We start from the raw sequence: 16,070 nt of genomic DNA on the forward strand, positions 1-16,070 counted from the left end.
TGTATATAAAGCACCAATTCTTATGACTTATTGGGTAAGAGAAAGCCATCTGGAAAGTATAGATATGTAGCTTGAAGGATTAAGAGCTTAATTCATTAAGCTCGTCAGGACAGTCCCCACAACATGGAAATTTAGCCTCCATGACGTGGCGTTAAGTGGTCTTCGCGGCCGTTTTGTCATGAACTTATCACGACGTTGCAAATGCTTAGCCTCAACGTGGTGACCAACTGATAGATTTTTGATCGTTGACTTTGACTGTTGACTTTTGACTTTTTGACCATGTTTAACTTTAGGTCAATATGTGGGTTTTGGGGTGCAGTTTAAGAATTGGTTCCTGATTGTTATATAGGTGACCTGTACTACCAGTTCTTGGATTGTGTGAGCTGTGTTGTTATCTGCTAGATTGCAATGTGAGTTTTCTCATTATACTTTGTACTGCAGTATGTGTCCGTGTGTGTAGAATATTGGTATGCTGTAGTGATTCTCGATTGGTAGATGTGTTATGATTCCCTATATTGATGGCTATTGTATGTTTGTTTGTTTATGTATATATGTCGACATGTTGTGGTTGGGTTAAGGCAATCCTACTTTGTGTTGTAAGCCAAGATACCCGAGCGGTCCAACGTACTGCAGGCATTTCGAGGCAGTCCAATAGACTGTAGGCTGAGTAGAGCGATCTAGGCATCCTGTAGGTCTTGCGAGGCGGTCCAAGCAAACTGAAGGCTCATGTGGTTATACAGTTTATGTGTATTGTTGTATTTGATATTTTGGGGGAACTCACTAAACTTTGGATTACATTTTTGGATTAAATGTTTTTTCAGGTACTTATCGGATGGCAAAGACGGGACTGTATACATGCACATCAATAATTTTATGATTCGAGACTCCACAATGTTTTCCGTATACTTTGAATTTGGATTATGATTTTGAACACACGGTTTGACTCGAAAGTAACTTCATCAAAACGAGTGTTTATTCTATTTTAAAAATGAAAATTTTTATTATGGTTTTTGGGACGTTACACCAAACATCTACACCACAGAAAAACTAAGCTCTCAAAGCTTCAAGAGTTTTAAAAACCATGATATGGACCAACAACAAAGACATATAATACAATGATATACTTCCTAGGACAGACTTAATAATCATAAATCTACCCCTGATCGGTAAAGTCTTTTCCTTCCACCACGACAACTTAACCATAAACCTATCAATATGGACCTTCCAAGATTAAACCCGACAGATAACTTGACCCATCAGAAGACCCAATTGTATATATATATATATATATGTATGTATGTATGTATGTATGTATGTATGTACGTAAGCATAATAGTTGCATAACCAATCTCATGTCACCTGGTCAACATGCGAATGAAAGACCCCAAAACAATCAATTTGTTTTTTAGTAAACTGATCTTAAGGCCTAACACGAGAAAGAAACAATGTAAAATCTGAAGCATACGTTTAACATTCTCCAATGACCAACCCATAAAATGATAATAAGAGCCCCAACACCCAATCTAGTATGTTTTGATGATAACAAACATGAAACCCTAATTGTATTATAGTAATAATCATTTTACTTAGTGTAATGATTTTTAGGATGATTGATAAAAAAATTAGCAGTTCTACATCAGGTAAGAGATTCATTTATGCCATTTGTATTCCAAATGACAAACTCATTAGGTAGTATGTTTCTTATTGATCAAATATTGGTGATTGAGGTTGATGGATTACTAAGTTCGGTGGACTACGACTATAAAAAGACTATTTCAAATAGTTATTGACATGAACTTAAATATATAGATTGTCATACAAATGATATGGAGTAAATAATATATGCCTACAAATTACTCAAAAAGGCCTAATTTCAAAAATAGTCATCCAAGGCCTAATTATGACTCAATCTTCCAAATTGGACCTAAACCCCTTCTTGATTTCGATATCGATTTGAAGATTTATTACGATTAACAATTGCCTTAAGAAGCATGACAAAACATCATATTGAATGTTGCGACGATTTCAAGTGAAGAAAATATTAAAATGGATATAAATTGTTTATCATAATACTTTTGAATGTAATACGCTTAGAAATTTTATTAAATATTTAAATTGGATAATTTTACAAATGCATGTTGTTGTTTTGAAAAACTATATGGAAACCAATCACCCCTTTTGTCCCCCTTTTGACCGATCAAACGACAATATGGTTTTCCTAGAATCTTTTCAGTTTTGATGGTACTTATTTGGATACTTTGGAGCTTGATGGAATTTGACAATTTGTCTCTCTAGCATTCATATTCAACCCTCCATTTTTAAAATTAAGTTTTTACATTTCGTTACACAACTTAATATTATCATCTCTACATACTTGTTTCAATTCATTCTTGGTGGTATGATTTCTCTCAATATCATTATTGTGTAAGTGTTAGAGAGTATTTTTGTGAGGAGAAATTAATTATCCTCTTATTTTTATTCTTACTTATCTTTCTATCCATATGAAATAACGTCCTAAAATGTTATTAGTTCTATTAAAATGACATTTATCATCATTTTACATAGATAGAAGGATAAATAAGAATAAATTATAAGAGGAAATTTAATTTATCTTTTGTGAGTGATTTGATATCCTATTGCAAAGATTTGAGAGTACTAGATAGGCAAATCTTTTACATGGTTTTAAGAGTTAAGACTATGTTTAATGTCTTCATCGTTTATTATTGGATCAACCACCGACAAAGGAGCTCGTTGGAAAAATAGAGGATATTAGTGAATTAAGATCTTAATGTAAAACTAAGGGGGTGTTTGACTTATCTTTTGAGGGGCCAAAAGTTTTTTTTTGGAAAAGATAGAATGCAAAAGATGTTTGGTAAAATCATTTTAAAAGCTTTTTGATTTTGTATATAAAAAAAGTGATTTTTTGAAAAAATCAGGAAATACTGTCTTTTTGTAACTTTTACGAAAATGACTTTTTAGTCCCCGAAAAAGATAGCCAAACACCCCTTGAATTACTATAAATACTTGAATTATTTTCTTCCCTAAACTTCTTATAGCGCACATTTTACATATTGTTTGTAATCTTGTATTTTTTTATAGAACGTATTGTGCTCTTGGATCTTTTTATTATCAAAATATTTTGTTTATTGCTATAAACATTGTTCAAGGATTGTTCAAGAATCTGTTAAATTTATTTATAACTGACACTAATTAATATCATTTATAACTGACACTAATTAATGCCTCCTGCAAAGTAACTTTAGTTCGATGGACGGGGTTTACAGCCCATGTACTTAGGGACCCCATTAATTCCTTGCAAATAGCCTCTCGTAGGGGAGTTTTCCCTGGAATCCCTTTGGGTTTGATATGCCTTTCGGGATGAATTGAACTCGGGTATGGTGAGGAGGTTTCTGTTGCTCCAATTCCAAAAAAAAAAGAAAAAAGAATCATTTAAATTTCCAAAAACTAAATGGTTATTTTAATAACAAATTTTATTCAAAAGTTAAGCCAAACTAGGTTAAATGAGGCTAGAGGCTGCCTAGAGCCCAGATTTATGATCAAGTATAATATTTGTAATAAACATTAGCCCAAGGAAATAAGCTGTATAATGGCCCAATTGAATCACCGCCTTCTCTATCATTTTGTCTTCTCCTTCAGGTTGTCTAGGCACGAATAATAAACCCTAATTTTTAAACCATAAACCCCTAACAGCAACCTCCGTTTCTTGTTCAAGAATCCGAGGTTCTGTTCTTTCTTCTTCTAACCATTAATCATGATGAAAAGTAAAAAGTTCAAAAACAATAACAGTCAAAATGGTCACAGAAGCAAGCGGACTAAATCCGACAAGCCAGACCCGTTCTTCGACGGTGATTCGAAGCGCCGAAAAAAATTTGTACATGATAATGATGAAGACAGCATTAAGAGCAGTGATTCTGAAGATTATGAAGACAGAGACGTGGCGGCGGCGGTGGAGGATGACGGTGAGGGAAATGAGATGTTTGAAGATGAGAACGCGGTTGAGAAACGGAAGAGATTAGCTGATGCGTTTTTGGAGAAGATGAGGGCTTCGTTGAGAAAAGAGGAGGACGAAGATGATGAGGTGGATGAAAGAGGTGGTAAAGAGGATGGAGACAGGGATTCTCGCGTTGCTCGTATGTTGCAGGCGCAACAACTCGAAGACAGTGGTCGTGTTCGTAAATTGATTGCTTCAAGGTACATACATATTTTCTCTAGAATCCAAACATGAATTTCATGACTCTAATTAGTTCTTCTGATTGAAGATCAGAAAACAATCATAACATCAAACTATAACAATGCGTCGCAATCCACAATCAATTTCAAACTTTAGGTCTAAAATCATTCATCTTTGATTTGATAAAGGGTTCAAAAACCAGGAACAACAGACGGATTTCGGGTTTTAGTGAAGCACAGGCAGTCTGTAACTTCCGTGGTCTTATCAGAAGACGATTCCAAAGGCTTTTCAGCTTCAAAGGATGGATATATTGTCCAGTGGGATGTTGATAGTGGGAAAACAGAAGCATATGCTTGGCCTAGTGAAGAAGTATTGAAGTCACATGGTGCAAAAGATCCACAAGGTCGAGCTAAAAAACGTAGCAAACATGTTCTAGCTCTTGCTGTAAGCTCTGATGGAAGGTATTTAGCAAGTGGAGGCTTTGATCGACATGTTCATCTATGGGATACACGGACAAGAGAGCATATTCAGGTGCTGCTTCCAAACTCCAAAGCTAACTTGCTTCCAAAACGAAGTTGATTTCTTGTGTTGTTTCTCTGTTCTTTCTTTTAAATCTGTGGGTTTTTTCACAGGCTTTTCCAGGGCATAAAGGACCTGTGTCCTGTTTGACATTCAGACAAGGGACTTCAGAGCTGTTTTCTGGTTCATATGATAGAACAATCAAGATATGGAATGCAGAAGACAGATCTTACATAACTACATTATTTGGTCATCAAAGCGATGTTTTAACCATTGATTGCTTAAGAAAAGAACGCCTGCTGACTGTTGCACGTGATCGCACCATGCACTTATGGAAGGTAATGTACTTTGATAATCTGCACAACCTTTTTTTCTTGCATTTAACCTAACAGACATGGTGTTGATATGTGAATACAGGTTCCTGAGGAGTCACAACTAGTGTTTAGGGCTTCTGCATCATCATTGGAGTGCTGTTGTTTTATAAATAATGATGAGTTTTTATCGGGTTCAGATGATGGTAGTATTGAGCATTGGAGTGTATTGAGAAAAAAGCCTCTACATATTGTAAAAAATGCACACCCTTCTTTGATGATTCCAAATAAGCCCGATGATGATGATGATGATTTACCAAATGGTGATAAAGGTAATAATTTTAAAATAAAATCTTGGATTGTTGATTAAAAAAATAATGATTTATGTTTTGTTTTTTTTTTTTTTCTCAGATGATTTGGCTGAAAAGGTTTGCTCATCAGTAAATTCATGGGTTAGTTCAGTAAGTGTATGTAGAGGGAGTGATCTTGCAGCATCAGGAGCTGGTAATGGTGTTCTTCGTCTGTGGGAAATTGAAAGTGATGCCAAAGGTGTTCGCCCACTTTATCAGCTTCCATTGGTAACTTTTTTTAATTATTTTTTTACTTTTAGGTTAGGGTTAAATCTTCATTTATGCGATAACTTTTATACGTTTCACATATTTTCTAATACATGCAATAAAGTGGTTTCTTATACAAAATATTTAATGGGTTAATGGCATTTCATTTTAGGCCAAAAATGTAATATTTTTATGATATTTGATTATTGATGAACATATGTTGTATATAGGTTGGATACGTAAATTCTTTAGCATTTGCGAAATCAGGGAAATTTTTGGTTGCTGGAGTTGGCAAGGTTGATTTCGACCTTTTATCTTTTTAACTTTTTCTTACAAATGATTATGTTAAATATTAATATTTGGTGATGACATTTTATTACACAGGAACCCCGATTGGGTCGATGGGGGTCTCTCCCTGCTGCTCGACATGGTGTTGTGGTACACCAATTGCAACTATCAAAATGACGCTTCTGCCCTTGTTGAGTCTCACCATAGTTGTCAACATTCGGGTTTTTCCTTTTTTTTTTTTTTTTTTTTTTTTTTTTTTTTTTTTTTTTTCTAATTTTGTTGTGCCATATTTTTATTAAATCAATTTTGGTTACGGTTTTGTTCGATATGGATTTGGGTGGATTCTGTAATCCCATAAACGTTACAAAACATACATTTGTATCAAGAATCCATCCCCACCTTACTTGAAATTATTTATTTATTGTGTTCATGTTTACTTGAGGAGCTATCAAAAATACAAAATAGAAAATTGATTATGTTACAAGCGATTGTACATGATAAATACAAAATACATTCAAAACGACTTGTTTCACAATGGAGACTCAAACATGATGTAAACGAATGGGCAATATCATGACACGATGTCAAACACAATCAATCAGATACTAAATAAGATTATGTTGTTGAGTTGATGCTATTGATACAACCTTATTTTGGTGTTGATTACATCCCGGCAAATTGGGCATAACTGAAGATCGATTCCACAGTTGCAACATGTCTGTCAATAAAAGATATTGTGTATGAGAACACTATAAAAGTATTTCAGATGCCAAATCAATAAAATGATGAAAATGCTTTGTGTTTTTCTATATTTTGAGCACTAAAGACTTTGTGTATAAGCAAGCTGACCTGATGCCCACAACCGAATGCCATGTCTTTGGGGTTACTAAGGCACACAGGACACACCTGAAAAGGACCAAAAATTCAACATAAAAACATCATTAAATTTTATAAATATCATCACTTTTATAAATTAATAACTTTCAGTTTGATGTCTACTTACCCTATTGTCATACGACGGATGTACTACTGTCTCATTTACAAGATACTGACGTGTGCTTCGATTCGTGAACTGCAAATTACCACCGCAAGGTGGTGGAAGAGGAACAGTGTTCGGAGAATAACCAGTCCGGGCACTATTCACAAATTGTCAAATTAACAATATAAATATTCAAATTGTCATTTTTGCTTTTTGTGAAAATCGATGCTAACAAATAATTGGAATTACCCGAGTAGATTGAGCTCGAGGGTTGCTTTATATTGTGAAGGTATTTCCATCAACGCAGTTAACGCGAATTCTGTCTGTTTTTTCATGGGATCCACATTTTTCGACATAATGTCTGTAAAATTTACAAACTAGCAAACAAGAAAAACTGGTTACACGCAACGATTAGCGATAAGTCTAAGATAATATAGTTATCTACCTGTATTCAAGTTGTATTCCTAGAAAAAAGCTTTTGTTTCTTATCTTGTATTATATATACTTGTAAATTCGTTATATACCCTTTGAGGTTAATTCAATAGTCTTATAGCAACAATAAAAAGGTATATGCAATCTTTTGTTGACAGTTTTGTTGCAAACCTGCAAATTGTCAAAGGCTCGAGAAGGTATGTTGTCGTCGAATTCCTTCATCATGTCCCATGGACCATCTCCAACCCCTACCAATATTATCGACAATGGGTATTTACTGCAACAAATAAACAAGATATTTCAGGATAATTATTATTTTTATAAAAATCACTCGGCTGGCAATTGATAAGTTTCAGGATGATGAGTTTTACCTTGCTTTTACAATGGCGTCAATGGTGTTCCGTTCCTGTGAACTGAGTTGACCGAACTCGGTATCACCACTTCTTGTTACCTAAAGAAAAACAAAACAGTTTTTAGCGACAGTTTTATGGTTCGTTGCAAAGCATATGACGCGTTACCTGGCCGTCGGCAATAATCAGCAAAACATGGTATTGACCACCACTTGCTTCAACAATTGTCATGGCCATTTCTATTATAGGTGCAAAAGATGTAGGCCCTGAAATGAAAACAGATTTAATGCATTAAAACTTTGTTTTTGTGACAAATATGGTATCGCCGAAAAGGTTGCAAAAAGTGATTTACCAGAAAGTCTGAGTTGAGGAGCGATCTCTCTATATCGTTTCAATACATCCTCAAATCCTTCACAAAAACTCGAATCCGGATAGAAACTGAATACACTTTGATCGTGTGTCGAGGCTAGAAAACACGTTCAAAATAACAAAAACATATTAATTAATCTGATAAATTCTGACAAAACTAATCTAAAAAATATATTGCTTTTGGTTGTAAGAAGAATTATGTACCATCTCCAAACCCGAAGCATGGGATCAAGTTATCCTCGTCAAAAGCGGATAGTGTTTTCCCGATGATTGATATTGCTTGCTCATACGGATTTTGCACCACTCCGATGTTATGCAAGCTTCTTCTGTTGAACGACTTTGTCCCTAATTTTTTATATATTAAAGTATGAGTCAATGACATTATGTCAATCATTTACTACCAAATTAGATTATATTTAACGAAACTAGATGAGATCTATAATCATTTCATGACATCATTAAAACACACTAGACTGGTCAAATTCTCAGCTTTTGCTTTTTTCAGATAACATTTATCGGTTCCTTTGACCGGGTTGACCGGTTTGTTACCTCTTCAGTTCATTTCTACAATTTCTTGGAAAATTGTAATTAAAGACAAAATAATCAACATATGTAGCGTCACAAATGATGAAAATTATCCAAAGAGAAACTTAGCGACACTTCGTCATGAGAATGACTACAACCTTTTTTAAAAAAAAAATTATGTGACTAACCTGTCCACTCATTGCTTTTGGTGAAATCGATGCCAACAATAAGATTCGATGACTCGAGGCCTGCTTGAGCAAGAGCCGAAGTAACCTTGAAAATAACGAATATTTTTATTTTTCTCAGAATTTAACCACAAATCAATGATGATTTCTTGAAATATATAATATTAGTAATTATAATTAAGCTAGTAACCTGTTCAAGCGTCTCGTAGTCATCGGCTATTGTTGAATACTTTCTATCCAACCTTCTTTGAGTCGGTGGTGGCCCGTAACTATAAGGAGCTGGATGAGCATGGTAACGCCTTGGTGTGGAAGTAACACTCGTTGACCATAGATAACCGGAGTCTCTCCTTATTCTTGGTGATGTTTCTCTTGAATTCTTGCCTCCCATTTTTACTGAAAACACTTGCAAATCCTCGAAACTGAAGAGTTTTGAGGGTTTTGATGTGAATATATAGGTGTTTAGGTGTGTATATATGTCTATGTATGTGTATATCAGTTTCTGTATATGAAAGTTCAATTGAAGTTGACTATTGGAATAGTGAAACTGAAAGTTCTAATGAAGAAATTGCCTGGAAACAATGAGCATTATCCTTGTAAGCATAAGGCTTTGACTTCGACTAATGAAAAAGAGTGTTTTGTTAAAATATTTTAATTTAATATCATTAAATAGGTAGGATAAATTAGAGAAACTGAGTTTAAGTTAACAGTCGAAGGACAAAAACCAAACCAAAGGGCCATTGCACAAAAACCAAAGGGCCATTGCACCAAGGAGTTGAAAATACGTCTCTTTCTTAAGGGGTTAAAGGAAGTCTTGTTTAGTTTTTGCAAAGTAAGCCTTTAATAGGTCAGTTTGCACACATTATTATTATTATTATTATTATTATTGTTATTATTATTATTATTGTAAAGTAAGTCTTTGAACTTGTTTTTGTATCCATTTAGCCCAGCGGTATCGGGTGTTGCCCTTCCTCCTTGAGGTCGAGGGTTTAAGTCCCGTGAGGGACATAGGTGGAGAATTAGGAGTAGTGTAGGAGTAGAATAGATTTGCCGTTCAAAAAAAAAAAATTTAGTCTTTAAGATTGGCTACTCAAGGTTAAGTTTTCGGTTTGTACCAAGGTTGTAAAAATCGCTCGATGATAGCTCAACGGTCGATTGATATTAAGGGACTAATCGGTTTTGATGGGGATTAATTGGGGACCATAGATTATTAACAGAATATTATAATTAATCAAATATTAATATATCTTAAGAAAAATAAGTACTTCAAAAATTAGAAAATAAGAAATTTTGTAATTTGAAAATAGAAAATTTGAACATTTTGGTATAATATTTGAAAATTTGAGAATTTTGGAGTAAAAAAGTTGATTTTTTGAATTTTAAAATTTTGACTTTTTTGACTTTTGTTGACCAATTAATTCCGTTAAAACCGATTAATCCAAACCTAATTAATCATAAATTTCCGATTAATACCCTAATCATCGACGATCGGAGAACGTCAAACGATTAATCCACGATAAATCGCTGATCAATCCTGATTTCTGCAACCATGGTTTGTACATATTTAGTTCATGTTATTTTTTTAATTTTATAATTTTTTAATTTTATAGTTTTGTACACATTCAGTTCTTATATACGGTATCTTCAGTTCCTATACGCGAGTCGTCTAGACAGTGGAATCATATATCATTTGTCTTGGTTTGGTTTGGTAGTGGGATCATATAATATACCATTTAATAAATAAGATAAATAATATTACACTTTTAATATCAATACAGAAGATTACAAGTTATTTTAACCATATCAATACAAAATTATTCTTCAAACTCATTCACTTTTTTTCTTTAGACAGGAAACAAACTTTTTAACACATGCAAACTCATTTTCAAAATTTAGGGTTGAATTTAATGTGTTCTTCATTAACATATTGCCAAAATTTTCATTTTTTTACCTGGTTTCTTTAGTAACAAAAAACAAATTTAATCAGGTAAGAAAGAATGTCAATTTAAAAAGAACAAAGAATCAAAGCCAAATATATCTTATTCTTAGAGAAAATAAGGCATCAACATTATTTGATTGATTCATAAATTAGGTTACTAATATAAGTGAGAGATAAGCCACATATGAAAACAACTCATTAATGATCGTCCAACTTAGGATGATATATGAGTAAAACTTAAAGAAACCAGTCATAAGGAATGAATGTGTACAAAAACAACAAATATTATTTTGCAACAATAAAATATTTAGAACTAAATGCCTACAAACTGGGAACTATATTATCTTATTAATTCATTTTTTCCATCTTAACTTGAAGTATTCAATCATAAGGGCTTAGTGTGTTTAAAACCAAGTCCAATGACTTATTTTGCAAAAAAAAAAAAAAAGACTAAATGTGTACAAACTGAAAACTATATTACCATATTAAGTCATTTTTTCTTAAAATAATTAAACATTTGTTAGTTATTCTAAAAGATATTGAGTTTAAATTATGTGTTTGTATAATTATTCAAATGGGTAACATGATATGTAATAGGTGTTTTATGGAAGTTTCATCTAGCCATTTAAGCAAACATGTAACACTCTGATGTTCATTTGAGGTACTCCGCTTTTAATTTATTGTTTTAGTTGGAAGTCACAACGTGAGTATGTTGGTTATGTCGTGAAGGTCCATTGACTGGTTGACCCATAAATTCAACTCTCACGATGTAAGACTAGAAGGGCTCACGACGTGAGCTTCACAAAATGTTCAAACCCAAATATTTTAGGTATTTAAGGGAATGAGTGGGCTAGGGTTGCCCCTCACTAGCCTCCTGCATTCCTCTACTTTCTAGAAACCCTAAATCCACCCCCTTAGAGTCCTTAACCATTTTTGAGATCCTTGAAGCATTTTGGTGGTTTTGGTCCTTAGAATTGAAAGAAGATCTTGGTTGTGTGACCTCTTGGCATTTTGGGCTACTACTTTGTAGTCTCTTGGAGCTTTTGGACCATTGTAAGTCTTAAAGCTTGAACTTTTCTACTCTAGGATTCTAGATCTAAGTTATGAGCCCTTTTTTACATGTTGTTTTCGATCACATGCTTAAGATCCATAAAGTTGGCAACTTTATGGATCATTGAACCATTCCACGTAAAATAGTCCTTGGATCTGGGTTTTGGCATACTTTGAGACTCCAAGTATGAGTTTAGATCTCATTTTTCCAAATTTTGACCTAGTAGGAGTTTGGGTTATGCATTGGATATGCATGACTGAAAAAGCCATGGTTGTAGAACTCGCTACTCGGTACCTGTTCGGATGACTACCGAGTAGCGAGTACTCGAGGAGTCCTTAGATTCAGTAATTCTTGTAGAAATATTTTTAGGAAAATTATATGTGTCAAAATAATAAGTTAAAACCATAAGTTGATTGAAATATATAACAAAATTAGATACATGTGAATACACAAAAACTGAGAAACACACAATGGTCCCACTTTGTGAATAATTATTGAAAATTTAAGATATATATATATATATATATATATATATATATATATATATATATATATATATATATGTAGGAATAATCACATGTGTGCGAGTTAAACAATAAATCATTCAGTATTATGCATATTAATCACCGAGTTGATCGAGTTTTACAAAACTACTCGCTTTAATAAGGGGCCGATCGAGGAGTACGCATATTCTATAACTCGCCTCAGTAGGGGCCGAGTAGCGAGTACTCGGATGAGTAATCGGCCAAATATGTGAGTTTTAAAACATTGTGTAAAGCTACAATTTTTATGATCCTTGGGACTAGAAAAGATCTTCTGGAAAGTCCCATGCTATGGCTGAAAGGATTAAGAGCTTAATGCTTAAGGCTAGCCAGAATAGATATCACAACGTGAGGGATAAGCCTATCACGTCATGGGAATTCTAGCTATCGCGACTATCTTGTCCGGATTTGGTTACGACGTGACTTAGGGTATGGTCACGACCTGAAAATGGATTGGATCGCACAGATGAACTGATTTGACTCGCTGTGTTGGGACTGGGTCGATTTGGTACTCATGATGTGACCATGGGCTGGTCACAACGTAAGGTCCCGCTGTAGGAGTTGGATCATTTACTCTGAGCCTAGTCGGGCCATTAGACTTCTGTTTTGGGTTCCCTTGGATTTAAGTCCATGCGGGGGGTTTTTGGCCCACAATAGAAGAGTGGACCATAATTGGGCTTTGACTGGTCATTTATGATCATGACCTTTTGAGTAGTGAATTCGGCCTTAGTCTTGGACCAAGTTAGGTAAAGGGTAAATAGGTATTTTACCCTAGTTGGTTTCTTAGTGTGGGTCGGGATCAAATTATTAAGTGGGTGTTATTTTATGTTGATAGCATGAGAATTGTTATCAAACCAACAACCAATGATTTATTTGTGAGATTCAGCAGTCTGAGGTGAGTCTCCTCACTATATCCATGGGTCGAAGGCACCAATGCCAACCCATTACTTGTTATATGAAATGATACTTGTCTATGTGTTTTCTTGTTTGAAAGATCTCGGGGGTAACCTGTGGCACTTGTATGAAAGTCCATGGGGATAGTCCATTGATATGTGCATAGTTAGTTAATTATTTAGCATATATTCTTAGTTATTTTTAATTAATTATGTGAATAATGTGGACAAAAGGTACTTAAAATGTTGTGAATTGTGTTTTCAGTCCAAAAGATATGCTTGGAAGCAAAAAGGAGAAAAGGGAAGCAATTGAAGATCCAAGAGTGAAAGAAGGGGATATACTCGGCGTGTAGATCGACCCTACTCGGCGAGTACACGAGGATATTCCAGAAGATAAATACGACTGCTGATTCAAGACGGATAAGTATGGATCTACTCGGCGAGTTGATTCTGCTACTCGCCGAGTACACCCTGTTTTGGGATATTTATATAAGACGAATCCTTATCTCAGAAAAAGAACCCTTTGGCGAATTTTGAAGGATTGGCTGCGACTAAGAGATTCAAAAGGCGCTGAAGAACCCTAGGCTTCACTATTTGGAAGAATTCAAGCAATTAGGTTAATTCTACCACTTAGACTTAGGAATTAAACATGTTTGCTTTAGTAAACTTTGTTTCTATGTTTGTTTCTACTACAATTATGAGCTAAATTCGTTTTTGTTTCTGTTTGGGGAATACCAAAGAACTCCTATGGTTTGATTATTGATTAATGATTAATTATCTTTTGGTGATTTATTAAATTAAGTTTGTTAAAGAACCTTATGTATTAATCACTACTATTTTCTGTTAATTGGAAGGCAATTAGGTTGCATGAACATCACTTAATTGTTAACCTCATATGTCTATGTGAATGCTAAACCATATGCTTAGAAGTAATGATTATGAAACTAAGATTAATAAGAAAATAGGAAGATTAATGTGTGAGCTTGTTTGAGAAACCATCAACAAGAGGTTAATTGAATTAATAACTTAATTGACCATTACAAATCTTATTTAATCCAAATAATTAATCTAGGGAATTAATTAGTTTAAACACTTGATCAACGCTTAAATTAGTTAATTGTCTAAGGGTTAGGAGTAATGAATATGAACCTAACTATTATAATTGGTAACCAATAGCAATTAATCTATCTTAAACTTAAATAACCATAGGAGTGAATTGGTTGAACCTAAATGGAAACATCTTTATCAAATTTGGTGAATAGTTGTTGCTTTAGTTAATTAGTTAATTTAAATTGCCTAAGTTTCTAGTCTTGCAAAACTAGAGAAAACCCTTTACTTTTATTATTTGTTTTAGTTAAAATTAGCTATTAGTTTAATTTTCCGTTGCCTGAGTTCGATACCTTACTTATCAATCTATACCACTTAAAGACAGGTTCACTGCCTTTGTGTGCTCAAATTATTAATAAAAAGTAGGGATAAAACTAGTTGAATTAACACACATCAAGTTTTTGGCGCCGTTGCCGGGGAACGGTTCTAAATAATTAAGCTAATTCCTATTTTTTTCGATCCTTTGTGTGAGTTTACTTGCATAAAGTTTATTTATTGCAATTTAGTAATTAGTAATTAGGTTTTAGTATCTGTTTTAGTTAATTTAAAACTTAGAATTTTTTTTGAAATATCGCTGATACTCGCCGAGTGCAATCGCACCTACTCGGCGAGTAGCAGTTTACTCAGCAGTAGATTTTCTTTATTTTTTACAATCTTTTTGTTCTTTTTACGCTTTTTATTTAATTGATTTCAGGACTTTCATGACCAGAGGAGCAAACACACCACTGGTACCCCCGTTTGAAGACCCCGAATCCGCATTGAAAAGAAACAAAGGGAAGGACGTGGAGAGTTCAAGCACACCAAAGAAATCACCATTGTCCAACTTGAAGACTGTTTTTGGGAAAAAGAAGAGCAGTAAATCAGGAGCTTCTAGCGCTTCTTTGATAATTGAGGAGCCAATTCAAGAAGATATTGGATACGAGACCGAGGAAGGAGAGGAGACAACGTACGAGCAAGAAACCGAGTCGGAGGAAGAGTTAGCGTTCACTATGGCTAACATTGATGAAATCCCCATGGGAGAATGGAAGAAGAGGATGCGCGACGACCATGGCCCGGGACTTGTGCAACCCGCAATTCCCGCGACTGCTACTTTCGAGCTAAAAGGTCATATCCTAGCTTCACTCAAGGAAATAACTTTCTATGGGAAAGATCATGAAGATGCCTACAAACATTTGGATGAAGTAAATGATGTTGCTGATTACTTCAATATTCCAAATGTAACTCGCGAAACTCAACTACTTCGTATGCTTCCGGTAACCTTCAAGGGTGCTGCCAAAGACTGGCTCAAGTCACTTCCCCCCGGATCAGTCACCACTTGGGCCAGAATGAAGGAAGAATTTATTGATCACTTTTGCCCGCCATCCAAGATAGCCAAACTGAAGAAGGCCATTGCAAACTTTGAACAACAAGCTGGAGAGTCTTTATATGAAGCATGGGAGAGGTACAAAGGTCTGCTAAGAAACTGCCCACACCATGATCTAAACAACCAGCAAGAAGTTTCCATCTTATATGATGGAGTCAATGTCACAACCCGGCAATTGCTAGACTCGCAAGGCCCACTTACAAAGAAGCCACCCCCGGTGATTAAAGAATTGATTGAAGAATTCTCTAAACACTCTAGAGAATACCACAACCCTAGGAATGATGTCACGAGGGGAGCCGCGTATGCTGCCACTGAAGATTTATCCGCGGTCATGGCCATGTTAAAAACCATGGATAGAAGGATGGACAAAATGGATCAAACTATCCATGCTATTCGGGTGGGTTGTGAAAACTGCAATGGACCTCACCTCACTAGAGATTGCGATTTGGATGAGAATGGAAACAAGAAGGC

The 16,070-nt window shown here is 34.7% G+C and overlaps 2 protein-coding genes and 1 non-coding gene across 3 annotated transcripts; 1 reads left to right on the forward strand and 2 right to left on the reverse strand.

Moving 5' to 3' along the window:
* The first annotated feature begins 3,648 nt into the window (after positions 1-3,648).
* LOC145041095 (U3 snoRNP-associated protein-like EMB2271) lies at positions 3,649-6,303 on the forward strand. The gene is made up of 7 exons (XM_078989019.1): positions 3,649-4,212; positions 4,381-4,723; positions 4,825-5,049; positions 5,129-5,354; positions 5,434-5,600; positions 5,810-5,875; positions 5,964-6,303. The coding sequence occupies exons 1-7, from the start codon at positions 3,773-3,775 to the stop codon at positions 6,042-6,044; spliced, it is 1,548 nt and encodes a 515-aa protein (XP_078845145.1). The 5' UTR covers positions 3,649-3,772; the 3' UTR covers positions 6,045-6,303.
* A 19-nt stretch (positions 6,304-6,322) lies between these two features.
* Positions 6,323-9,255, reverse strand: LOC145041096 (E3 ubiquitin-protein ligase RGLG2-like). Its single transcript, XM_078989020.1, has 11 exons — positions 8,898-9,255; positions 8,711-8,795; positions 8,202-8,342; positions 7,981-8,094; positions 7,797-7,894; positions 7,650-7,729; positions 7,450-7,555; positions 7,096-7,223; positions 6,871-7,003; positions 6,717-6,773; positions 6,323-6,585 (listed from the first exon to the last, which is right to left on the reverse strand). Exons 1-11 carry the CDS (start codon positions 9,093-9,095, stop codon positions 6,502-6,504), a joined length of 1,224 nt encoding a protein of 407 aa, XP_078845146.1. The 5' UTR covers positions 9,096-9,255; the 3' UTR covers positions 6,323-6,501.
* A 6,354-nt stretch (positions 9,256-15,609) lies between these two features.
* Positions 15,610-15,716, reverse strand: LOC145044448 (small nucleolar RNA R71). Its single transcript, XR_013681399.1, has one exon. It is a non-coding gene; the product is annotated as a small nucleolar RNA R71 (small nucleolar RNA).
* Positions 15,717-16,070: the final 354 nt, after the last annotated feature.

Source organism: Lactuca saligna, chromosome 4, assembly GCF_052625555.1.
Source record: "Lactuca saligna cultivar CGN05327 chromosome 4, ASM5262555v1, whole genome shotgun sequence".
Taxonomy (NCBI): Eukaryota; Viridiplantae; Streptophyta; class Magnoliopsida; order Asterales; family Asteraceae; genus Lactuca; species Lactuca saligna.